At 40.2% G+C, this 26,933-nt stretch overlaps 1 protein-coding gene across 2 annotated transcripts; it reads right to left on the reverse strand.

Annotated features, from left to right (window-relative positions):
* Positions 1-7,221: 7,221 nt before the first annotated feature.
* On the reverse strand, positions 7,222-26,203 carry MED30 (mediator complex subunit 30). Of its 2 annotated transcripts, none has more exons than XM_037380842.1 (5): positions 26,110-26,203; positions 25,166-25,371; positions 23,987-24,145; positions 20,797-20,907; positions 7,222-11,169 (listed from the first exon to the last, which is right to left on the reverse strand). In XM_037380842.1, the coding sequence occupies exons 2-5, from the start codon at positions 25,337-25,339 to the stop codon at positions 11,074-11,076; spliced, it is 540 nt and encodes a 179-aa protein (XP_037236739.1). In that variant the 5' UTR covers positions 25,340-25,371; positions 26,110-26,203; the 3' UTR covers positions 7,222-11,073. The 2 variants fall into 2 exon arrangements, with proteins under 2 accessions (XP_037236739.1, XP_037236740.1); XM_037380843.1 differs by lacking the exon at positions 26,110-26,203 and adding an exon at positions 25,638-25,761.
* Between the last annotated feature and the right edge of the window lie 730 nt (positions 26,204-26,933).

The raw sequence follows: 26,933 nt of genomic DNA on the forward strand, positions 1-26,933 counted from the left end.
ATAACCTGATGGCAACAATACCACGTGCACCTTGCTTCAGTGGGCCTCCTTACACAATACTGCCACGCTCTTCATCCTTCATCCTTTGTTGCTGTAGCTAAGGGGAGTATGTGCTTGGTTCTCATTGTGGGCTGACCACGGCTGGGTGCCAGGCGCCCACCAAGGCCGCTCCATCACTGCCCTCCTCAGCTGGGCAGCGGGAGAGAATGTATAACGGGAGGCGCATGGGTCGGGGTGAGGGCAGGGAGAGATCACTCACCAGCTGCTGCCGTGGGCAGAACAGACCTGGCTTGGGGAAAACAGTTTAATTTATTTCCGATCGAATCAGAGTAGGATAATGAGAAATAAAGCTAAATCTTGCAACCTCCTTCCCCCCACCTCTCCCTTCTTCCCGCGCACAACGTCACTCCCCATTTTCTCTCCCCGCTCCCGCCAGTGACACAGGGGACAGGAACGGGGCTGGGCCGGTCCCTGACGCTGCCTCTGCCGCCCCTGCCCCTCAGGGGGAGGCTCCTCACACCCTGCCCCGCTCCCGCCTGGGGTCCCTCCCACGGGACACGGTCCCCCGTGGGCTTCTCCAACGGGAGCCCTGCCCAGGGGCTGCAGTTCTTCACAGACTGCCCCGGCGTGGGGCCCTGCACGGGCTGCAGGTGGGGATCTGCTCCCCCGCCACCCTCCATGGGCTGAGGGGCACAGCCTGCCTCAGCGGGGGCTGCACCACGGGCTGGGGGGGAACCTCTGCTCCGGCGCCTGGGGCACCTCCTGCCTCCTGCGCTGACCCGGCGGTCGGCAGGGCTGTGCCTCTCACACAGCCTCACTCCTCTCTCCAGCTGCAGTTGTGCAGGGCTTTTTCCCCCTTCTTAAATATGTTACCACAAAGGTGCTACCACCGTCACTGACGGGCTTGGCCTTGGCCACCACCGTCACTGACGGGCTTGGCCTTGGCCAGTGGTGGGTCCGGCCTGGAGCCGGCTGGCATTGGCTTAGTTGGAATCAGGGACGCTTCTAGCAGCCTCTCACAGAAACCACCCCTGTACTGCCCACTGATACCAAAATCTTGCCACAAACCCAATACAGTAATATTTTTCACTCATCCCTTTTCTGAACGCAGCTGTTTGATTTGTACTCAGGAGCTCCATCTTCCAACAAATGTAAGTTATGTATGTACTCTGTGTCATCTCTGTTTCCATGAAATACGTTTGCTTTCTCTTTCTGCAGTGAGGCTTCTATGTATGCAACAAAAGACTTGCATACGAGAGAGCACCTTGTTGCAACAAAGAGTTGCATACGAGAGAGACATAAAGTTGGCTCCTTTCAGGCCCGACTCATGGTGCTGAGTCTGATGTTCTACCAAAGGTTGAAGACCTGAATTTGGGACTTTGAAGGAAGTGCTTTAATCACCAGTGGGATGGGTGTTGCATCTCCTTGTGTAGTCCCTTGTGCCTCACTTACAAAATGCCTACTAGCCCCAGCCCTCAAGAGTGAGAAGTGATGAAAGGGTCAGTATGGGAGTTTTGCCAACACTTAGATGCTATCTAGGGATCACAGCAGCTGAGATGCATCAAGGCTTAAAAAGCCTGTGATTTCCTGTAAGCAAAACCTAGGCTTCATTACAGTAATACAGACCTCTACAGGTTGAGATGGGATTTGAACACAAGATTTGCAACAAGTACCAGTGTCACCTTAGTTACAGGACACAGCACTCAAAGCAGCAATAGCTCTTTGAGTACTCAGGGTTCCAAGTACCCAACAGTTTAACAACTAAGTAACTGCACGTGTAAATAGCCAGAATTACCCAGGCTTCATTACTTGCTGTGTTATGTACTGATGCAGCACAACATCACATCACAGTTACTGTATTTAATAAACTGGTCCCTTTACAGTTTCTCCAGTGAGATGCAGGTTAATGAAGCAACTTTCTTTCATGGACCCAAGAGGCAGAGACTTCTCTGTAGCTAGTAAAGAAGGCTCTTCCATGAAGGATTAATGTTTATAGAGTAAAATGAAGATCAGAACATGCCCTCTAGTCAAGGAACTCTTCCTATCACAGCTATCCTTTATAAATCATATATATGCTCCCTAAGCTGTGCCCTTCTAGAAATTTTGAGGAAATTTATGGGCCTTAAAAGTCGATGTTCTTAGACATTGTTAGACCCAGGAGGGAGGCAAAATCTGGAACAGAAGACTATTTCAATTAAACACTTAAAGTGTTCTAGTAACAAACTCCCCCATATTAAACTAGAAGGCAACTAACCAGGGCATTCCTGATGCTCTCAGGTGCTTTGATGCCACAAGCAGATCATGTCTAAAATGTACAAGATTCAGCTTACAAAGGCCACTTTGCACAGCCTCTCTGAAACAATTCTTTATAGTAAATATTTGGTAATTAAGTTCTACTGCATTTTCCATCAGCTTCAGTGGAACCAGCCTTTCACCCATTTCCTATCAGCTTTAGGGTTTCTTTTCTGGTTTCCCATTTCTGGTATAATCCAGTCCAGAGAGCAGCTGCAATCTGTCATATGGTAGTAGACACTGAAGGGGGTTGGGTGGGGTGGCGAGGAGTGGGCAGGGAAGACAAAAAAAACCAACAAAAAACAGCTTGCCAAGTCTTGCAGCCTTAAACCTTTGGTGCAGTACAAGGTTTACAAGATGATTTAAAATCTGCACGTGTAGGAAATAAGGAAGACGGGCTGACTCTACACAGAAAATGGGTTTGGGACAGACTGAATTGATGGCTTTGTGACAATGACAGTAAAGTTAATAGCTGATATAGGCAGACAAGAGACTCCATTTTAAATTTAAAATTGAAGTGTGTGTCACTGACAGCATCATACTGACCATTCATTGCTAGACCTAATTTCTCTCTGGTAATGACTATAAGAAGCTGAATAGATAATGATGTACATTGCAGAACATTTGGGAAATGGGATTTACTGCTTTGCAATATTTTTTTTTTGTTTTAAAAACAACTATTTAATGATTAGTAGAGGTGGCTATCCTTGAACACTCCTGAAGGGTAAAGATTAGTCACTCCTATGGGAACATCTCTGTTGCCTCTATTTCTTTCCCTCTTAGGAGACAGAAGGGGTGTAAATTGTGCTTGCAACAGACTGAGAAGGCTGACACTGTTAAAATATAAGACCTCGACAAAACCTCTGGAGATGATGTATCACCAGTCTCCTGGGCAGTTGCACTCCACATTCACATTTGCACACTGCAGATAATTCCTGCCTTTCAACAGCCTGAACCCAAACTTGAAATGCAAATGGTCTTGGAGCTGGAAATGGAAACCTGCATGCACTGAAAGGAGACAGTTTTTCACATATTCAATAAAAAACTGACAAACAAAAAAATGTGAAACAAAGGGAAAACAAAGTTTTCAGTCCTTGGGGAAGGAACCCTTTGCTCTTCTATTTCTGTCATTACTCCCTCCTGTTTATCTAGCCAGCACTTCAGGCACAGAGATCCCCATTGGTTTTGTACATCTTCACCCATACAAACAGAGATCTTTATTGGCGTATCCATATAGGGTTGATCACCAGAGACTCGACTTCACTATGTGTCAGTGAAAGGCCTTTAAAAGTACACAAGCCATAACACAAAGGGCTTCAGAAATATTACACACATGGCACACAGAAGTAATCAATTTCAGGAATAAATAAACACTTGTGCCTCAAAGCTGAACGCAGCCAGCGCATGTGGGTGAGGGTGAATGTTGCTGGCCTTGTGCCATCAGTTTGGGCTGCCCCTGTAACAACCTTTTTTTGGTAGGTGTCATACTAAAGTATAGCAAAATGGTAGTAGCACATTCCATAATCTGCTCCATAACTGTAATGCAGAATATCAGCGGGCTGACATTTCCACCTGTTTTCCTTACTCCTGCCTGTGACAAGGGTTTGCACAACTGAAGGATTTATTGTTTCTCTGCTTGGTTTTGTGTCCAGCAGGAAAACTAGCTGAATTGTTCGAGTTCAAAAGCTCAAATCTGAAGGCCATATACTCTTTGCATGAATTAATTCCAACTCCACCCTGGCTTTGTAAAGCTAATTTAAATTACAGTGGTCTGCAACTTCACAAAGCTGTAAAATAAATAAATCTAATTGTATTTGGCTTAACTACCGTGAATCTGCTTATTACTTTCAAAGTGGTACAGGGAGGCTCATAGTTTTTATAAAATCTAAGCTACCAAATGATTATGATGAGAAATTGGGACTGTGGCGATAGTAATTAAACACACGTAAAAACCTATTTTCTTCTCTGTGAGAAAATGCAATGTCTATGTTCTATTTCCATTCCTTCCTTCTGTGATTGCTGGAGGGCATTTTAGATGTGGTTGCTCAGACTATTCAAGACCTTTAAAAAAGTTCACATTCCCTAGAAAGTAATTAAAAACTCCCACACTGAACAAAAATATATGTAATATATGCAAATGCAATAAAAGTAGCGTGGAGTTTACATAATAATTTTTAATGCTACTTTATATCCGAGGCAAAATACTACCAAGTTTTCCATACTTAGATCATCCCTCTGTGTCTATGCTGGAACAAACATGCTCCCTCAGTGCAGACTGTGACATGAGCTCATGCTGCAAGGCATGCAAGCACTGCGGTTGGTTTTAGTATCAGCTGGGGAAGGATGGATAAATAGCATCACGTTTCCCATTAGTAAAAGGCTTCCTAAATTCTACTGAGTCAACAGACAGTAATCAGGTATCAGCCAGTAGTTCAGCTTTGCAGCAAGATCACAGAGCAAGATCACAGAGCAGCTCTTCACTAGGAAATGAACCAAAACTAAGGGTAGGAGGCTGGGGACTGTGGAGTGGGGAGGCAGGGAGGGAGAAAAAACAAACTGCTTCATTTCCTTTTCTGCTCCGATTCCTCTGATAGAAATTCCATGAAGGCATATTAACCTGAAAAGGAATTTCAGCAGCAAATAATCAGAAACCATGAAACCTGCTTAATACTTGCAGGTGGCATCTAGTCCAGGTGCTCTCAGGAGCTCATTATCTGACAAATAGTCATCTGATAAACAGATGCTTTACAACCATAAAATCTAAAGGTGGAAAACAGTCAAGGCAGTTTAGTCCACCTCTTGGTCCACTAATGCAAGATAGGATTAATTTTTGCCTTTTCCCAATGCATTCGCCTAGCCTTTTCATGCTGTTTAGTTTTAAATTTTCCAAGTAACCCAAGAGACATCTAAACCGCTAGGGAAGTTAGCATTTCGTATCTTAACATTAAGAGGTTTCCTCTGCCCACACCCCTCTTCATTGCTGTTCTGTGAAATAAGTTCTTGCTTACCTTCTTTCACGGTCCTGTACTACAGCCACTTCAAATCACTCTAGTTACCTTCCTGGTGCATCTGCCCAAGAATTTCTACATTTAAGACTCATCTTTGCTTTCACAAGTTATCCTAATGATTATTCATATGGTAGCACATCAGTATTCTTCTCTTTCACTGTGTTAGCAACATGCTGAAGCCAAAACTAATGCAGTATTTCATGCAGAATTACTGTATCAGAATTACTGCTCTTGGAGCAAGAGCTCTCACACTTGTACTCCCTACTATGCAGTATTTGGTTGTGCACCCCAAAACTGCAGTGCCTTTTTTTCCTTCACTGCATCCCAATTATCTCTTTAATGCATGTTTAAAATGTGTTTTCCCAAATCGTCTTTCCTTGCCTCTATCTTATGGCCAGTTCATGCTCAATGAAGTTTTGATTGTTGCTGTTGTATTTCTTTGTATTTTCCCCTTACTGTTTGAAAGTCTTCCCACTTCAACAATGTATTTCAGTAATGGACTGTCTTCATGACCGTCTTCCTCCCTCTCCAGGACTGTAAATACCACTAAAATATCTACATGGCTATAAAAACAACTGCATTGCTGTCAATTGCTACTCAGACAACTTTAAAATCACATATCTTTCTTCCTATTTAGGCAAATCTGGATTTATTTTTCAAGCAAGACTTCATGAGAAAGCACATGCAGACCTAGGAAAGGATTTTATCACAGATGTGTATTTAGTTAATTCCTTTCAGACACTCATTTTCAATTCTATTCCAGAACATTGCTCCACAGCTTTGTAGCAGGGGCAGTCAGCTAAGAAGGGAAAGTGAGAAAACGAGAGGCCAAAGAGGGCATAGCAGCTCAGGCCTTATATAGGACTTGGACAGAAAAATCACAGAGTTTATACCTCAGCAGTGATTATCAGATACCATCAGCTGCTGGGAACATGTGCAGAAGCAGAACTCTAAGTAATTAGGTAGCTTACAAGTTGAACATGAACAAATACGAGCCAAGATGCTTCCAGATTAAGCGCAGGCTTGAAAATGTGCCTCTGCTTATTTGCCTCAAATACGCCTATGGTCTTTACTGGGCATAGTCCAGTAAGAAGTGCTGTAAACCATGTATTCTGCAGCTGTATATTAAAACGTGGTCTGAATATCAGAATCCAGATCTCCAGCTTTTCTTCATATCTGCTTTTCTGCCTATGGCCGTTACTTCAATCATTTGTTTATTCCTATTAAACACCACTTATTTTGAGTCCCTGTAGCAACTTGAAAGATGACTTACCTACATTTTTCATTTACGTTTATTCGAGTGTGTCCAGAGGAGGGCAACCAAGATGGTGAAAGGTCTCCAGGGCAAGACTTACGAGGAGGGGCTGAGGTCACTCAGTTTGTTCAGCCTGGAGAACAGAAGGCTGAGAGGTGCCCTCATGATAGTCCACAGCTTCTTCAAGGGGAGCAGCAGAGCCAGAGGTGCTGATCTCCTCTGCCTGGTGACCAGCAATAGGACACGTGGAAATGGAACGAAGTTGTGTGAGGGGAAGTTCACATTAGACATTAGGAAAAGGCTCTTTGCTGAGAGGGTGGTCAGTCACTGGAACAGGCTCCCCTGGGCAGTGGTCACAGCACCAACCCTGTCAGAGTACAAGGACCGTCTGGACAATGCTCTTAGTCACATGATTTCATTTTAGGCTCTCCTGAGAAGCAGGGAGTTGGAATCAATGGTTCTTATGGGTCCCTTCCAACTTGAAATGACTTGAAAAGAACTCCTATGATTCTATGACTACATTCACATCTACACAAACACTATTCCTGGCTTTTAGTAGTGTTATTTGTTGTGTAGTGTAACAGATGCTAGAATGCATCCCTTGTGCAATGCCAGTAAGAAAAATCCTTAAAATATACACAGAAGTTAGATTTAACAAGCCAAAAGTTTCACTATATTGCATTTATTTACCTCTTATGTTCCAGTTACCCATTTACATTTTCTTACGCAAAACCTGGCATTGGTACATATTTTTTGTCACTTTCATTAGTAACCTGCAATACATATCAGCCAGCTTGTTATTTTAGGTATACAGTAACCTTCCATCTCAGCAAAAAATGTCCTCTTTTAAAGCCCTGATGCTCCACCATATCAGTCTTCTTTACTATTAAATAAGGGAAGTGAGCAAACTACTCATCTTCTTCCCCAAATATTTTTTTTCTGCACTGATGTATTTGTAATTCCTTTATAATTCCCCATGTCCTTTGTTAGCAAGAAGTAATTAAACTAATCCATCCTCTCTAAACCTCAGTTGACTCACAGCGTCCTTGGGTGTCATTGCATCTTGTTTTTGATTTCAGACCTTCAGACCTACATCTGCAGTTTACTGTTTTCCACAGCAGTTGTCAGTCATTCTTCAGCTGTGGTCTTTTTGGTTTGTGCAGCCATCTTGCACACCGATGAAATCTTGCTTCCTATGAGACCAGAATCCTTGTCCGACTGCACCTAAATCCATTCTTTACAGTGATTAATTTAAGTAGCACTTGTGCACAAGTTCCAGTTTCTCCAACAGTAAGAAATACTATAATTGGAGCAGGTTTTTTTCTTCAGGACAACAAAAACGGTCACGGTTTATTACAGCACTCATGATGTAGCCTTGCTGCCTCTATGGGTGACGAGGAAAGGTAAACTCCTTGTGTCTTTCCTCCTTACTTAGAGAAGACCTAGAATCTGCTCCCCGCTCTTGTCAATATAAAAAACCTTGGACCTTTGCATACTGACTAGCAGGCATCTCCAGCGTTGTGACACTGCAAACATTCAGTATCTGTTACATTGTCCACAAAGGTGTTGGATTAATGGTTTCATTTTGAGAACGGGTGTTAACTTGGGGTGCCCCCACAAGCATGCTACAAAGTATTCAGTATCCCAGCTCCACTGCCGCAAGTCCTTTCCAGGCAAAATAGAGCCCCGAGAACCCAAAACCCCTCAAATATTTTTATATTCCAAAAATGGAACCATCCTAGGTTCTGGTATCAGCTGCTGGGAATGTCTGTATTTTTATCCAGCTTCTGCCTAATAATAAATACAGAAATAGTCAATGATATATAAACGAAACATTTAAACATCTCTGTTGGTACTGCTTTGCATATTTGTAAATACTTAATTTGGTGCCATTGCATTAACCAGCAGTTAAAGTTCTGTTAGCATTAACTAAAATACTAAATTTCAGCACATGCTGATGCCCAGTAATTCCTCTAAAAGTGTTTCACAGCTGAGGAATTGCCGCTTTTCTTAAAACTGTCATCTTCTTGGCTAAATCCTATACTTATTCATGGATCTGGTAGCATATGAATTATGTTCACTACCCCTGCTTTCATCTGTGTAAGTCAAAGTGTATGGTTTTGGTCCAACATCTTGCAAAGTTCCTGTTTTGACGGTATTTACTGTGATAATTTACAATTCTGTCAGTTTCTGCACTTTGCAATTTAGCTACCGCGCCATCTACTCTGGTAGTGGTTTGAAGCGTTTTCTCCGCTCTCCTAGATGAAAAATTGTAGAATAAACCTTGGCTACTGCTAGCAGCTGCACAGAGTAAGCTGAATATTGTATCAGTCAGTTATCTACTTGCAATATTTGCACTCTTATTCACATTTCAGGTTACTTTTGTACTGTTTATATGCAATTAAAAAGTCAAAAAACTTTGAAGACATTTAGTAAGATTACATAGATAATATACAGGCAGTAAAGCAAAGTCTAGACTTATCTCCATGTTCTATAATTGTTCCAAAAATAAAACAAAATAGTAAGTACTGAGAATTTTACGCTCACAATTAAGATGTTGGTGCCATTTCAAAATCCACTTAAAATACTTCTTGGTTAGATCCATGCTTATACATACACTAAACAGAAAGCTGCCACTACACCTTGCAAATACAAAAATGCACCTGCATTTCAAACAAACAACAAAAGAAAAACCCTACTTGTAGTCTTCATCTCCTTTTTCAAAAGCTTTGTAAATAAAAGGTATCTCTCTCACAGCTGCAGAAACAGACCATTATTTCTGACTAACAAGTCTGCCATAGTGGTCAATCTAAATGGGAAACAAACAGTTCTGCTGCTAGCTTTACCACTGAGTAAACCAGCCATTTGTAACATGGCAGAAAAAGAGTCCAACTTCATTTGTAAGGTGTTTTGACATCTACTCATATTGAGGTATTGTCATAGTTCCATATGACTTTCAACACTGTGTAAACTAATAAAAATGAATGTTCTCTGTTTATTTGCAATTATAAGATTGGGCATCCCTTCATCTGTTAAGGTTTAAAACCTTCAAAAGGAGTAATACAAGACCATTATATTGTACCTAACTCTGGGGAAAGTCATATATTGTTAACCAGGTGTGATCAGATCTATTACATACCAGTGATTTTTGCCTCAAGGAGTAGACAAATGGATTGAAATTATTAAAAACCAAAATAAAACAGACTGACAGAACAACAAAACCAGTGTAACATTTTTTAAACCGCGTATCTCAAATCCATAAGCATTCAGTATCAAACCCCTATATTGTAAAAAAGGTATCTTTTAAAAGGATACCATTTAACTGGACTCTTCAGAAGGTTCTGAGCAAATCTTTCACACAGAACTATTAAGGAATCTGACTGGGCATGGGACGAAAGTTAAAAGTAATACCCAAGAAGCAGATCGTGAGCATGGTCAGTTTTCAACTTGACAAATATTGACAGTAGAGTGCCCTAGGGATTTGTACTGAAACAGTGTTATTTTACATATTCTTTCATCTGGAAAAAGGTACACATAGTCAACTGGCAGCTTCTGTGGATAACAAAAATTATTAAGACTACTTTCAGAGCTAATAAAAATTGCGAGGAATACCAGAGGTAGAACAAAGAAAGATTAAGGTCGATGATTAACTCAAAATAATGAACTGCTTGCATACTCTGAAGTTTTCTAGGACTGACAGTCATAGGGAAAAAATTAATGAGGCATTTATTCAGTGCATTCTGGCAAACAAAACCAAAGTATTCCAACCACACACAATGCTACAGCAATACTACACCATACAATAGCTGCAGCAGTACTCAAGAAATTATAACGCATAGTTACAGGACAAGGTTATGTTGAGGATAAATGTATGCAGTCTTCACTTAAAAAATACTTAACTATGTCCATAGGGATATAGGAGTAATTTAATGCACATTTTGAATTTTGCTCCAATTTATCTAATATAACATATATCCAGAGGTACAATATGGAATAAGATGAACTTACATGGCACAGTAGCCTGTAGTATATATTCCCACAATGGGCAAACACTGCATTGTAATACGTGATCACTTATTTCAGTCCTGCAGCTTACTAGAGTGACTTTTCCTTATTGCAACTTTTCCAGCCTGTAGAGCTGTTTTGCACTGCAGAATCAGATGAAAATACTTATTTCTAACATGGTGTTAACTGTATTATAAAAAAAAATCATAATCCAGAAAGACTTCACTTATAAAAACCCCCATTTGCATAGCAAAGCCAATTATTACTGTAAGATACTTAGCCTGTATTATATTTAGGCTAAGCAAGTCACTCAGGTAAAACCTGTAGGATGAATCTTCTATAAGAACACAGCCAACACCATTTACATTATTACAAAAAACCTAACATTTTAATCTTGAAGAGTTTTAAAACATTATTACAATGGGGTTGTGGGAAAGCATGTTATTTCTTAGAAATTAAGTATATCCAAACAATTTTGTGTCTTTTCCAGCTACAAGGTTTGATTTTCCTTGTTCAGTTCCGCATTGCCAACATGGCATTTATGTCCCAGATAAGATTCCGTAACTGATCCATGATCTGCTTCAGCTGCTGATTCTTCTGTTTCAGTTTCTGTGGGAAGAGTTTATTGTAAGATTTTTTTAAAAAATTGGTTCAAATAGTGCACTCAGAAATTCAACTAAAGTTACAGTGTTATCAAATGCTAGATCAATCTTTTTCTCAGTCACCTGTAAGCAGTATTAGTAGGATAATACATCCTCTTTAAAGCACACTCTAAAAATACAAGAAAGCCTCAAAAATTATGGATCATTGCTCTGTGTGTGTGTGTTTCTTTTCACAGCAGTCTTTCTATCAAAAAAGTGATCCCCTCAAAAAACAGAGGCTTGTGAGGATTGGTCCTCTCTTTCCCAAGTCCAAAATATAGCACTCTAAATAGGAAGAAAGAATTCAGGGAACAGGTAAATTTATGTGAATATATGTTGTATAACTTGGATGCACAGAAAAATGAGGGATTAACAGCAGAAATTTGAACAAAGCACAAGGTACAGGTGAAGCCAATCCAGCCCTTCAGGTCAACCCTGATGGGCTAAGGGGTCCCATCTTGAAACAGATAATCCCAAGCACGCTGTATTCTTTGCAATTATGTATTTGTTTTTGTGAACTGCAGAAGCATTTGAAGGAACAGAATAGCAAGCTCACTTTCATTTGGGTGCATAACCAAACGAAGACTATGTCTTTAGAGAAGAAAGTTCAGCGTGTTAAGACAGGGGTCCTCAAACTGCAGCCCGTGGGCCGGATATGGCACCCCAGGGTCCTCAATCCGGCCCCCAGTATTTACAGACACACACACACCTGGCTGGGGTTGGGGGGGAGAAACCAAGCAGCCGCAGATGACTGCTTGCCACTGCATCCGCGCGCTGGCCCCCTGGTTAAAAAGTTTGAGGACCCCTGTGTTAAGACGTTACACAATCTTCCTAATCTTCCATGTTTCAGAATAATACATGTACTTATTGTCTAATTAATTCATTTTCCTGCTCAAATCAAAGCTGTCAAAAACTAAAGTTACTGTGTATTGTTAGCAGCAACCTACGTCCTTCCGATTTGATAAGATGTCCATCTTCTCACATTAAGAGATCAAACTACTTATTCGTTAGGCAAGTCCAGAGTTCCAAGTAAGGTGAAAGCACAGGGAAGACTTACTACCATCAAAAGAGGACAAATTATTCAAAATGTTTCAGGTTTGACATAACTTTGTTATTTGCACTACACAAATGGCAATACATTTAAAAAGTGACTCAGATCAGTAACATGACCAAAGTAACTGGAACAGTGATAAAAGCAAGCAACAAAAGCAGCAATATCCTAAAAATCAGTCTTCTGAGTTTTGATGCCAACAACACACCAACATTTTTGTCTAGCTGGTCAGCGGGGAAAGGAGTCCAGAGGAAAGCCTGTTCACTTCAGACCCGAAAAAATGGTCTGAAGTAAAATGGTAATTAGGCTTACATTACATGGGAGCATAGTATTTTGAGTAAGGGAAATACTCCTGAACACAGACTTTGGTGGACACATTCCCTGAAGCAGAGACAACACTCAATTCCAGACTCCTGAGAAGGATGGAAAAACAGATGTAGGACAGTTCACATGCATCTGTAAAGACAAGTAGTATACGATTGTTACTTTATCTGAAGATAATTTTAGATCCTTGTCTTCAGTGAAGAGCTATTTTCTTAGCTCTTCTATTCTACTTTTTCTAGAGACAGAAAAAACATCTAAGTACTATCTCTGGATTGCTAGGCTGAAAAAAGAATAAAGAGAGGGGGAAAATACCCACTTCAGAGAGCATGGTCTCCTAATTGAAATGCATATAGTGATCTCTGTTACCAATCTTTGACAGGCAGTGGTCCACACCACAAAGTACTACATAATTAATATGTTCTGCATCACTGGCAGTGCTGGCCTCTCCTTAAGACTTTGCTGAGCCAGTAAGAACATCTCAACTCAGGTCTAACCTTGGAAAGGTAAGTGAAATGGTCTTCTTGGGAAACGGGCAAGTTCTGTAAGCAGCTTCTGCAGCAACAACAAATTTTCATTTGAACAGATTGCTTGCAAGTCGTCTCCCACTCTTTCCTCCTTTTACTGAAATGACTTGGTTGAACTCTGGACTGCTTCTCAGGATTGACAGTTGTGTGAAACAAGAAAAGGTACTTCAACCTACATATATGCTACAGTTTCTGACTATCTGTTCTATGACAGCACAGGAAAATTATCTTATATGAGGCAGTTTATAATGAATTTAAGAGACCTAAATTCACCTTAGATGTGACAGGCATGTTTCTGTTAGTCCCTCTTTGTCAGAAAAATGTTCTGACTGAAGACCAATCCCAAGGGGTCTTTGGTGATATTAATTTTCAATGTGATTAACTATCCATTTTGCCTGACACTGCAAGTACTATGACCAGCATGATGGAGTCAGCAAGGACTGCACCTTCCAGTAACAGAGACCTTAGCAGGCTTAGGTCAGGTAGGACATTTATAAAAACATGTACAGAAGTACAAAACCTGCATAAATGAAACAGAGTGGGAGAACCATAACATATATCCAGAAAACAGCTGTGTTCCAAGGAACGTCCCATAAAGAACTTGACATGTTTCATACAGATTTGGGTTCAGTAGGACACAGTAACTTCAACTTTGACTGAAAGCAATTTTTTACCTAAACTCATTTTTGGTTCACTTTCATTTCATTTGAAGTCAGTGCTGTCTAGACCAATCCACAACTTTCTATCAGAAACGTGTAAGAACTTTACTTTGCATGCTGCTCCCATCTCTCTCCTCATCTTAAGCCCATCTATCTTTCACATTTTAAAATCAAAACATGACTATGAGTCATTATCCTGCATTCAATCCATTTATTAAAAGTCCCTTCTTCAGGCAAAGGTAATAGTGTAAATCCTGTGGAAGAGTAAGATTACATTCCAACTGATGCCTGTAAAACCATCCAGAGTACTTGCCTATGTCGACACTCAAGACATTTCTACAGAAACACAATGCTTGTGATAGGCAAGAAAAATTCAAGCCTGCCCCGGCAATTTATACTGTTCTTTTTTAAAGTAAGTCCTTCATAATGAAATCTCTGAAGTAAGAAGGTAGAAAATCCCTTTTTCCTCCTTCAGTTTTACAGTCAAAGGACTTACAACATTACATGCACACAGCAGGAAAAAAAAATTTAGGAAAAATGCCAGGTGATGTTCTAACTTATGGCTACTCAATTGATACCAATGCACAACTTTTGTCATAGTAAATTCACACATCCATCTATTTATAATATTTTTTCAAATTGATAAAAAGTATTCATCACTAATACATTAACTGCTGTGCAATTGAACATTAACAGACTTACTGTTCAGTAACTATAGGTTTTCCTGATGTCCTTCACATGCATAACTGTTCTACCCCTTACTCTGAGATTTTATGAGTTTTCTGCCACCCTCCTCACCTGACAGCTGAAAGAAAACCTGCTCCTTCTGCGTACGTAACTGCTTGTTCCTGAAACAAGCAGAGACACCAGCGACAGCCTGTGCTCCACTGCACGCTCAATACTTTTCACACACTGAACCAGACAGCAATTGCACGTATCCACTGCTCTTTTGTTCAAAGAGAATAAGCACGTTCATTAAAATAGATGGATGTTTGCTTCATACCGCTTATATACCATTCAACAATGAAGTCTGAGGTCATATTTACTGCGCATCCTCTATGCTATGTAGCTTGTAATGGCATTATCCGTTCCCCAAGGTGCTTCTCCACCAGACTCCTCAGTGTTACATCCCCATTCTTAACATGAAAATCACACATGTATGATCCTCAGTTACAGATGGCAAACTAAGTCACAGGAACACTAGGGATAAAACCAGAATGCCTACCAACTTTGTTCAGAGATATCTAAGATTCAAGCCCACCCCTAAACTTCGCAAATTAATAGCTGCCCACATACTGAAAGGACAGCTATCACAAGCCATAAGGGGAAGAATAAACAACCACCACAGACATTTTGTGGCAAAGACAAGCATAAAAATCCAGTTCTCAAGAGCAGCTTTCAGTTACTTTCTCCCTACTCCCATTAAATCCCTCCTTCTCATTCCCAAATTCTGTTCTTATTCAATACCTTCATGCAAGTTACACGACACATAAACCAGGATTCTTATAATTTTACTTATCGTAATACTGATTCAACATAAAGAGTGCTTATCTGCAACAAAAGCAGAATAGCTCAAGGACTCTTCCAGAAAAGAAAGGAGGAGGAGATGGGAGGAAGAGGAACCAAATGTGAATGTGATAATGTAATAAAGGTTGTATAATATGCATTTATACAAGGACAAAAGGGGACAATTGGGGTAGCATGGACAGCTTTAAGTCAGTGCTCCCTAACATTTCTCAACTTTGTAACCATGATACTGTTTTGATACAAGAAGCAACAGGAAAACTTTGCATGCAACATGTTATATGAAACTGAAAGGAATTATTTCATTATATAGAATAAAATGCATCTGAGTGCTGAGAGAGCTGGCTAATGACATTACAAGACCACTCTACGTAATTTTCTATTGAAGATGGGAAGAGGCTCCTGATGAAAAAAGAAACATCTGAACTCATCTTCAAGAAAGGCAAGGAGCGGGATCCAGAAAGATATAGAAATTACAGGCTGGTCAGCCTAACCCCTGACCCCAGAAAGACTATATACCAAATCCTTCTGCAAGTCATGTCCAGACACATGAATGATAAGGTGACTGGGAACAGTCATCTCTGATTTATCAAAGATGTGTTGTGCTTGACCAACATGACAGCCTTCTATCAAGAAATGACTGGCTCTGTGGCCAAGGGGAGAGCAGGGCATTTTCTTTACTTTCATGTTAGTCAGGCTTTTGACATAGGCTTTTGACACAGTTGCAGGGTTGATGGAAAGCTGACCAGACTATTGGATTCTAAATGTTGTGATCATCAGCATCAAGACCAAGCGGCAGCTGGTCACTCTTGATGTTTCTCAGGTCAATATTCTTAATATCCTCATTAATGACTTATCCATACTTAATGACCTATTCACTGTATCGAAGTATCAAATTTGTTGACATTATCAAATGGGGGGAAGTGGTCGATATACTCAGTGGTAGGATGTCCAACTCAGAGGGGCCTCAACAGGTGGGAAAGGCAGGCCAAAACCTATCCCAGGAACTTCAATTAAAGCAACATCCTACAACTGAAACCAGAATAAACTCACACAACAGCACAAGCAGAGGGCTGACTGAACAGAAAGTAGATTTGCAGAAAAGGACCTGAGATCCTTTTTGAAACTTTCTGACAAGTTGAATGTGAGTCAGCAGTGGACCTTTTTCCAACAATGAAGACAAACTGCACATTGTGCTATATTAGTAAGAGCATGCCTATCAGGTCAAGTGAAATTATTATTCTCCTCTATTTGGCTCTGGAGAACGATTGTCCAATTTGAGGCTCAACAGAAAACACTAACATACTAGAGAACGTCTAGTGGAAGGCCACCAAGATGATTAAAGCTGTATTTGTTCGGTCTCAGGCAGAGAAGGCTAAGGCAGGATCATGATGCTGTCTTCAGTTACCTGATGAAGATCATAGAAAAGACAAAGCTGGACTTCCCTTGAATGTACACAGCAAAAGGATGAGGGGCAGCTGACGTGAGTTACAACAAAGAAAATTCCAATGTAACATAAGGAAAACTTTCATAGTGAAAGCTGACATTTAAGAAGGGCTCAGAAAGGGTGACATTTCCATCCTTACAGTTAATTCAAAATGCTACTGGACATAAGCCTGAGCAACTGGATCTAACTTTGCTCATCGGCCCTGCTTTGAGCTGGGGGTTGAATCAGATAATCTCCAGACCTGCCACTGAGCCTAAATTCCTCTATGATTCTATCATTGCAGACACCCAGTTTTGGTACCCAAAACAGGATAGAACTGCTCCCAGTGCAGATTAATTTGCTTAGAATGTGTCCAAATCAAAAACTCCTCCCCTCTTGTTAAAGTGTTCTTTGGTGCAAATTCATAGTTTAGGTGAAAAAGGACTCTACAAATAGAAAACAAATTAAAAATACGTGCAAATAGTTTGAAAAACAGTTTAAAAGGAATTTAGGTTTTCAGCATTGTCAAAAGTAGTTTTCAGGTGAATTTCCCTAAAGAGAAAGACTAATTGCAAATTGCTGTCATTTTAAGGACTACTTCACTAAACAACACCAGCTGCAGTGCACAATGCTTTTGCTATCAAAAAAGCCCAGAGCTAAACTCTTAAAACTAAACAGCTTAACTTAAAAGCCTGTCATGTAGATTGCCTTTTCCTCTCTTAGCAAGATTACTGTTAACCAGTTAGCAAAGATTAATTAAGAATATCAAACATGATTGTTTTCTAAAGAGTCACCTGGAACGTCCTAATGCTATTTCACATAGTTTCATTTTCACCCAAATGAGCTGAGATGGCTAATTATGTGATGATTTTCCTAAGTGCCTCATTTGAAATGAGACCTACAGCAACTGAAAAACCAAAGCTGTACTTGCTCCATTTCTAAAAACAAGTGGTAAAGAAAACTGCTGATATGGCAGCAACACAAGATTAAAGTGTTCTCAGTTTGTGATTTTATATGTTCTGTTGTAAGTTCTGTCACCATGGGCCCAAGGTGAGCCTGACATCTTGAAAATACTACAGATGATGCTATATTTAGAAGGTAAAAAGCCTGTAGACAGAATATTAAAAGACTCAAAAAACATGAAGACAAGCGAGTAAATTTTGGTAATGGCTTCCAAGTGTTGCAAATAGTAATTATGTTCAGTGGAAACTGTATCGGAACTTGTATTAGTAGACTAATGCAAATGCTAAACTGATTCTGGAACAGTAAATTATTTATCCCAGAGAAAGAGTTACCACTTCAACAATTTACCACCGCAGAAAACAAATAGAGATAAAAGCAATAAGCAACATTTTTTGGAACTGCAGGAGAGGATTGTTTGGTATGGAAGGTAGAAGTAGTCAGTGCTCAATAAATGGTTTGTTTGGTTATGTCATAGTAAGAATGCACTCTTCTTAGTGCTGGCAAAAATCCCTTTTGTTTTTAAGCTTAATAGGTTTCACTTAAACTTACAATTGCTAAACATTACTGAATTGCTAGAACATAAATTCATTACCTCATGAACTGATCTGTGTTTTAAATTAATGGGTAAGTACTTCTTAACCAAGGTGAGCACATTAAACTTTCTGACCTAGAAGATAAGTCTAATATAGCAGAATAAATAAATAAATAAGACCAGAAGACGTCACTGTAGTGTAAACTGACATCAAAGCCTACTGGTATTTGGGAACTCTGCTACATCAACAGGTTCTCCTGCCCCATGAGTGACATGGTGAGTATCAGAAGTACGTGATGTGACACTCCTCCACTGAGGATGCTCCCTTCCCAGACAACTGTGGTAGCAAAGCAGAGTTGCTATGTATTGAAATCAGCGGCTTCTGGAAGGAGGGGTGCTTTTCTCTGAGAATATATGATCCACAAGGTTTATATGATCTACTAGCTTCGGCTGTGCTCCACATGGCAGGGCAGTTAGTGTTTTTCACATACATTCAGAGCCACCGAAGAGGTCAGACTGGCTGGGTATCACAGCAAGAAGGGCGAAATTAAGAGACCCATGAAAGGTCTAAGAATCCAAATGTCTCAACAGCGTCAAAGTATTGGGTTATCGCAATACTGCTTTTTTGGCACCAGTAACATGCAAGACTGAAAAAATACTGCCTATCACAGCAAAAAGGACTAGGTGAGAGAAGGACAATCAGCTGAAGGAAGAAAAGATAGTGGGTCAAGAATCTTAATCTGTCATGTTGGCTTCACTGTCACAGCATTTTTGTCAACATTTTGTATTACTGAAATTTTGCTAAACTAAATTAAGCAAAACCGAGTTGGGAGGCGGACATTACATACTACAGAGGATTGAAAAGCTGTAGAACCATAGAGGGCTATTTGAGCCCAGCAGCCACTGTCAGAAATTAGACCAATTAATCTGTGTTTTTTTCTTTGCAAAAATAAGGATTTATTTATTTCTAGTCATAAAACCCAAAGCATTTCCTATTCTGCAATGTATTAAAATTTGCACTCTGAAAGTGGTAGTGGGTGTGCTTATACAGCTGGAGGGAAACAAAAGAAAAAAAATTTTTCAGAATTTTTTCGGATACAAGAAGTTTAAATTTCTTTTGCAGCAGTTACTAAGTATTTGTCCACAGAATACTAGAGAAAGTTCAACTACCTTGTGAAGATTTACTGTGGAAAATCTGGAAATTTGCTCTAGGCATTTAAGTGTAAATACAGGATTTCAGACCAGATTTAAGTGAAGGTTTTAACACATTCTTAATTACCAGTTTGCTACCAATGTTCCTGTAACACCATCAACCTTTTTAAGGTTCAGAACTCATCATAAACATTTATGAAATTCTTCTCACAAGATCACACCAAGGATGTTTAAAAACATATTAGCATACTAGTACAACAACAAGGGCAAAAACATGTCATAGAACTATTAAAAACACAGCAAATACGGACAGTTAAGCTTATTAACACTTAAAGACTGGAAATAAATGTGCATAAATTCACAGTATAGCATTACATATAATATAATATATACAACCGTGCCACATCAGCACTGAACAGAAAGATATAACAGGAAAGCTGGCAAGTGCTTTTTTCTAAATTCACAGAGTCCTAATTTTCTCCTGTAAAATATGCATGCATTTTTCTAAATAAATGGGTTATGAAAAATTCAGTACACCTGATTGTTGAAGACAAACTAAAATATCGGAAGTATTTAAAAGCTGAAAATCCACCAATTATTCTCTCCATAAAGAAATATTTTACTCATTTATTTCCTTTGTTCAGTTATTTTTGTAGATCGTGCCTCCTTTTTGCTAAGCATTTACAGAAATTACAGCAACAGAAATATTTAATTAATCCTATCTTTGCACTTTACAGATTGAAGAAACAATATTCAAAACTGTGGTCTGGTAAAACTACGTATTTTTAATCTCATTATATTAGCATTTACTACAGCACATTTATTTTAAAATTTGAATCCATCTTTAGTAATTGTACTCAATTGCATACTGCCACTCAAACTGAAAATTTAACAGCACCTTTATCATACATAGTATATTTTTTCTGAATGTGTCAAGATTCGCTAAATGCTACACTTAACAAATGGAACGGTCTTCCTCAAACTGTCAAAATACAGAAGGTAGCTCTGGAAATCCCTTACCAACTACATTACTGCAATAATATTTACAAATTTGATGTTGAATATCCATTTTTTTAACACCCTGAAGGTAAGTTTTGAAGAGAAGTAAGTTCCAACAGGCACCTTACCTCAACCTGTGCTGCCAATATCTAGTGGGTTAAGCATAAACATAATACACCATATTCAGAAGAATATGTGTTGGTTTAAAAAGAGGAACAAGTTTAAATTGTCAGGAAACCTAAACTCTACTGTACCAGAGGTACAGCTAAAAAGACCCTGCTTACTAAAACTCTGAAATAGTTACATGCGAGAAGTATTTATTACCAGGTTTGATGGTAGTCATCACACATACTGCATTTAGTACAGCAATCTAGAAATTTAAGCTTTGTAATGACAAAGTGACAGTCTCAGTTTTAGGCAAATTAATTTCAACTTTGTTACCTTATTTACTTCCATGATTTCCCTTCTCTCTTCACTAGCAAAACGGAGCTGACTTGCAGCACCACGATCATCATGCTTGGAGCTGTCCTCTTCAACATATGGAATAAGTTGCTGTGAAGACAAGAAACATTAGCTTGGGGTGGGGAATAAAAGGGGGGGGGGAGAAAAAAAAAGAAAACAAAACCAGGAGATACATACGGTGCTACCATTTTCTCCGAAGGTTCAAACTTCCCAAGAGGAAGTGGAGACAAGATTACTTTGTCACCTCAACCCAAAGACCTTGGAATGATCTCAGTCAGTTCTCCAGGAAAACAGTGTGCTTCAAAAAGACACAACCCCACATATTACCATGCCCAGACCTAAGCAATTTCACAACTGTGGGCAGAACCCGGTCTTTACATTATAAGATGTTTATCATAGATAATCCTTTTATTCTTGAATTCTGCAGATTGCGATTTTAAAATTTACTATTCCACACTGTGAAATACCACAAACATGAAGTTATTATTATAAAGTATTTCAGTGATATGTGAAACACAATTATGACTGGCTTTATATAGCTACTTGGTTAATACCCTAATTATGACTATGGTAGTGAGCCTCTGATTGGCTGTTCTTACAGTCAGGCCCACAGTTACCTAATAGGAGTTCTTCCGTAAAAATTTCCCACTGTGATCTCCTCAGGGACACAGAATCATAGATTTGTTTTCGTTGGAAAAGATCATAGGGTACTCCTTCCCTGTAAGCTTCTACAAAACCAAAAATCTTTGATTTCTAAACGAATACTAATGCGTGTTCCCTTCCTAAAAAAAAAAAAAAATTAAAAAGCATCAGTAATACTACATACAAAACAAATATTTGCTTCTGTGTCAGAATATTCCCAAGCTACTAGCATCTTATTAAAAAATAATTATAAGCTGTAGCATTTTATACATGTGTATCCAGAAAGTCTACAATAGTCTGTTGTAGATTTTTCTGTCCGAACTGAGAAAAGCTAAAGCTGACAGCAAAATTACATACTTGTTCACATACACATTACAGACAAATGAGCATATAGTAATTGATGTAATTGAGCAAGAAGACATTAAAAGTCTTGGAGCAAGTTGTTCATCGAATGCATGTTAACTTGTTACTTAGCTTGGGGTATGATCTTATGAAGCATGCAGCAGCATTCTTCAGCATTTTGATGGAAAACTTACTTCGGTTTAACCCCCTGAAAATTTAATTTCCTTCTATACGAAAACTTCCATAGGTCATTCTTATTAAGCTTATCAAAATGGACAAAAACTACCACACTAAACTCTTCCATGAAAACATAGTAAAGGTTAACAACTTACTACATTTGCATACCATAAAGACGCAGTAGTGTGGCTGCTAAATACTCTTGGAAAGAACTCCTCTCTGATGGAAAAATCAAGTACCACTCAAAGCAGAACATTTCCTTTTGAAACCTCCCATCTTTCAGAAAAGCTAGTAGAAAAATAAAAAAAAAAAAAGCAAAGAACTAAACCTAACACATAAATGAAGTAGGAAATTCAATCAGTTAGAGAACTCTGTAGCCAGATCTGCTTCACAATTATCTCAGGCCTTGATACGTTGCTTAACAGAAAGTTGGTAAGAATACCTATTACATTGCTAGTACACATTAACGAAAAAATATGAAAACATTTGTATCAATAATGATAGGCTAGGGAATTTTAGTAGATACTGACTTCTCTTGACTGTGTAAAAATAATAATTGATATTCTTTAAAGATATGGTTAGAATGTTCAGTCATTAAATGTCTGAGAATATTCCTGAAAAGCTGAAATAAGTATTTAAGATAACTGATCCAAAAGGAATGGTGTGCCACTCTCATTCACTCTAACCAATAAAACATGAGAAGGCAGGCATTCTATTAACTTCAGAGAAGAAAAGACTAAGTAAATGAAAGAAAAAGAATTCCAACTATCGATACAAAATTATGCTGTCCTTTAGGTATCAGTGAGACACTGAGTTAAAAAAAAAAAAAGCTTAAAGTGACTACTCCTTTCTCTATGGAAATTCTTTTTTCATCCTGATAACAAGAAAAAAACTGTGAAAAGTGAAAAAAGAAAAAAAAAAAAAACTACCAACGCTACCTCATCCCAACCCTATGGGAAAACCAGACACATCAAAAGCTTTTAAAGGGGACACAAGTATTCAACTACTGCAAACAACTCAACAAACCATGCAAAAAGTTTTATTTTTTTTAAAGGGAAAGTTCCCTTACTCCCTTGCCTGCTGTAAGGTTTCCAGGTACCTTTCTCTGAAATACACGGCAGTGACTGCTGTCAGAAGTAGATTAGTAGTTTAGAACGGACTATACAGAAAAGACTTCTTAATTTCTTTATTTTCAACTACTCAGTGAAGAGACTCAAATACAAAAGATAATGCTTATATTATTAAAACTCAATGGACAATCAGAAGTTCATTAATGGAGTTGCCTCAGAGGCAGTATTTAAAGAACTTCATAGTTCTGGTTAATATAGAACAGTAATAACTCAAACCATAACACAAAACAGGCTTTAAGGGTATTACTAGGAATTAGAAACAGCTTATGTGGGGGGAAAATAAACTTTTGACTTTACTAGGAATAGCATTTTTATTAGGCAAAAACTTTGGACGATCCTCCCTCCTGGAAGTCCTACACCGCTAACTTTTCCATCACCACTGCATGTTCAGGTTTGGTTCATCCTGGCTAAGCAGGTTACGAGTAGCTGACTGAGGGAACCATGGAGGCACAGACTGATGGCCAGAGCAACAGAATAAAGCATTATTACTCAGGGAGCCAGGCTGGAAGGTGAGAGCTTAAAGCAGACTTTTACCCACTGTAACTGCTTTTTTAAAAAAACTTGCCCTGACCCTTTTTTCCCTAGGGGAAACAAATCGGTGAATGTGCCAAGAAGCCTCAGGAAAAAGGCTAAAATTTTAGATGAAGTTTGATTTCAAAACTGGATCCCTCCCAGCTGGTAAGAATTGTTGATATTAGTGCGAAAATTTCAAAATCTTTCAACCAGCTCCACATAATAAACAGAATGAAGTCCACCAAATAATTCTAGTTTCATTTAAAACTTGTTATCAGTCTCTGACAACTCAGGAGAGTGGATGATATGCTAAGGAGAGTTCAGTTATTCTGATTTGTAATTTATATATGAATAAAGATACTTACTTCTATGGGAACAGGATCAAGCCCAGCACAGTTTTCATTGCATTTGTCATAAACTAATCTCAGTTTTCTGAAGAGTATTGATAGCTGACGGAGATGTTCCTGCAGCTTTCCCAGTCTGTCTTGATACGTTCCAGTATGGTAAGTAACACCATTCGGTAACTTAAGAGAACCAAAACCCCAAAACATTAAGAATATTATGTTCAAGTTTCTGTCACACAAAATAAATTAACTAAAATAAATCTGAGGGGGTGTGTGTACATTTAAAAATAAGACAATCACACTATCCCCACAGAAATCACTGAAACTTCTATCTTTTTTATCAGCAAAATTCTGTATTTTATCTGCTCATCTGATGTGCCAAATCACTTCTGTCAAACAGCTTCATGTATTCAACGCTTCAGTCATTCTCAATCCTTCTGTAACTCTTTTCAGTTAATGTCTTCAAAGTGCTTAAGCATGGTTCTGTTGTTATCTGAGTATTATACTTCCAGACTTTGTGTCTCAACTGCAGGTCACAATTCAGACACAAAGTGAATTCACTCAGCGTGAATTGGCAAACTCTAACTACATATATATATATGTGTGTATATATATATATGTATATGTACACACACCTAAGATAACTACAGAAGGAAACTGTCAGAGCCATGAAAACACAGAGGAAATGGAAGTGATGATTTATTTTCTGCTCTCAACAGAGAAACACAACAAAAGTTTGTACATTTTCTCAGTAAGTAGACACAAATAAGGATTATGTCTGCTTTATTAACAAAAAGAAATGTCAAAAAGTCCTAGACTGAAAATATATAAGGAAAAGATCAATGAAAATTTCTCTGAAATTATGACCCAGATGCTATCAAAACCAGAGAAACATAACCAGCATTTAAACAGACCTCACTATTCGTAAAGGAAAACACAGATACTAAGTGTATTTAGAGTATATTTATTGTGGGGGCAATAACAAATCAGCATTCTTTAATTTTTCCCATCTTCACTTAATATACAGGAGTAATCAAACATATTAAGAGTAGTATTCACTTCTCCAGTCAATCCCTCTTTTCAAAGCCGTTTGATCAAGTTATGTATTTAAATGTCCTAAGCTCCTATATCTCCCGTGCCCATATATATATTGGCAAAAACATGGCAAGTTGAGGACCATAAAAAGAAGTTATTTCTCACCTGCATGTTCCTCAGTAACTGGAAGATTTCCATCGTTCGAAACACAATATCCTGCACAGTCTCTTGGCCAATACGACAGAGTGAAGCTGTATTTACCTCCCGAGCTGCTTGAGCCTGTGCCCCTGAGAAGGCACCAGGCGGCATTCCTGTCCCAGCGAGAGGGGGAGTTGACATCCCTTGACATTAACTGGTCCCACTGAGTCAAGCTGCACAAAGAAGTTAAGATGAATGATTAAGTACTTGTTTGCGTGTATCATAACAACTTCCATACGGCGGTTATACCATCCCTTTTCCCCCTACGTGGCCCTATCCAAGATAAAACTGTTCGACTGATGAGAAGATTGCTCAGCGCATCACCCTTTGGTTTGGACACCAGTCCCGTAACCACTGCAGCTTCGCTGGGCAGCTGAACAGGGGGTGCTTCTCGCACCCCTCCCCTCACAGCGCCCACCAGGAGGGCCCCTGCCCCGACCTGTCGTAAGGGGACACGAGAAGCTCTTTTGCCCGGCTCCAGCACGGAAAATCGCATCCCCGCTCCCGAGCTCCGGGCCCAGCACCTGCCCAGCGCTCCTCCCTCCGCTGCCGGGCACGGCCCGAGGCGCCGCTCGCCCGCCCCGCAGGCCGGGAGGGGCCAGGGCACAGGCGGTGTCCCGGGACCCCGCAGGCCGGCCCCCACGGCCCCGCCGGCCCGCTCCGGGGCTGCGGGGCCCCCAGACGAGCAGGCCCCCCGCTACCTCCCCACTTAGCGCGGCCGCCCGAGGAGCCGCGCCGCGCTGCCGGGACGGGGCGCGACCCGTCCTTCGCCTGCCGGGGGCCGCCCCGCGCTCCGCAGCCCCTCCCCGGGGACGCCCGGCTGGTAACGGGAGCACGGGAGGCAGCGAGACCCCCCGGGGGGAGGGCGAAGCACCCCCAGGCCTCCCCCGCGGGCGGCGGCCGGTACTCACGGGGCACCGGGGCGCCGCGTCGCCCTGGAAACGCGCAGGCGGAAGCGCTCGGGCTTCCCGGGCGGAAGGCGGGCGCCCCGGCGGCGGAAGGGACGTCACGGGAGGCGCCGGGAGCGGCGGCGGCGGTAGGGGTTAGCGCCGCGGGCCGCATGGGTATGTGTAGGTTGAGCAGTCAGGGCAGAGTCGCAGCAGGTGTCTGCGAAGTGACACCCCCCCGTAATGAAGGTGGGGATTGAGACATACCAGTTTTGTAATTTATTTTTTTTTTTAGATCATGCTGATAAATTGCTGAGTATCTGTTTTCGGGTGTGCGTGCACACATGCACGCCTATATTAATTTTATAGCTTTATAGGTGTACTACTACTACGGCTACTGATTGCATAGAAGCATTTTTGCCAGTATAGACGAGCCTTCCGCTTTGGCCTTCCGATATCACTGGACTGGCGTGGGTTTGAAGCGCTTTGGTGTTCCCCACCCCGAGTGCTTGTGCTAACACCATTCAGCTGGTGCTGTTCCGAAGTACAGAGAAGGCCTCCTGTGTGATGGAGACGGAATATCCTCAGAAAGAAACCACACAGCGTCTGTGAGGGCTGATAGATAACAGACTGTACGATAGTTTGTGCTTACTGGCTGGCTGTATAAAGAAAAAAATATTCATATGCAAAAACTAAAAAAAAAAATTTTTCCAGTTGGTGGTGTACTGTGAGTGATTTTGACAATTAAGTACCTGAAAATACAGAAGAGGACATTTATATACTTGCAGCTTCTTACGCATTCTTAGGAAGTACGGTCTTCAGGTAGTTGTGCTGTATTAAAACTCATC

The sequence above is a fragment of the Falco rusticolus genome, chromosome 3 (genome assembly GCF_015220075.1).
Source record: "Falco rusticolus isolate bFalRus1 chromosome 3, bFalRus1.pri, whole genome shotgun sequence".
Classification (NCBI taxonomy): Eukaryota; Metazoa; Chordata; class Aves; order Falconiformes; family Falconidae; genus Falco; species Falco rusticolus.

What these genes read in the sequence shown, in the direction of transcription:
- MED30 (XM_037380842.1), bottom strand. Translation starts at nt 25,339, where the DNA reads ATGTCAACTCCCCCTCTCGCTGGGACAGGAATGCCGCCTGGTGCCTTC. An exon ending in TTGATCCTGTTCCCATAGAA is followed by an intron (nt 20,908 to 23,986) that starts GTAAGTATCTTT and finishes TTGTCTTCACAG; the next exon opens with CAACTTATTCCATATGTTGA. An exon ending in AAATCATGGAAGTAAATAAG is followed by an intron (nt 11,170 to 20,796) that starts GTAACAAAGTTG and finishes CTCTTCCCACAG; the next exon opens with AAACTGAAACAGAAGAATCA.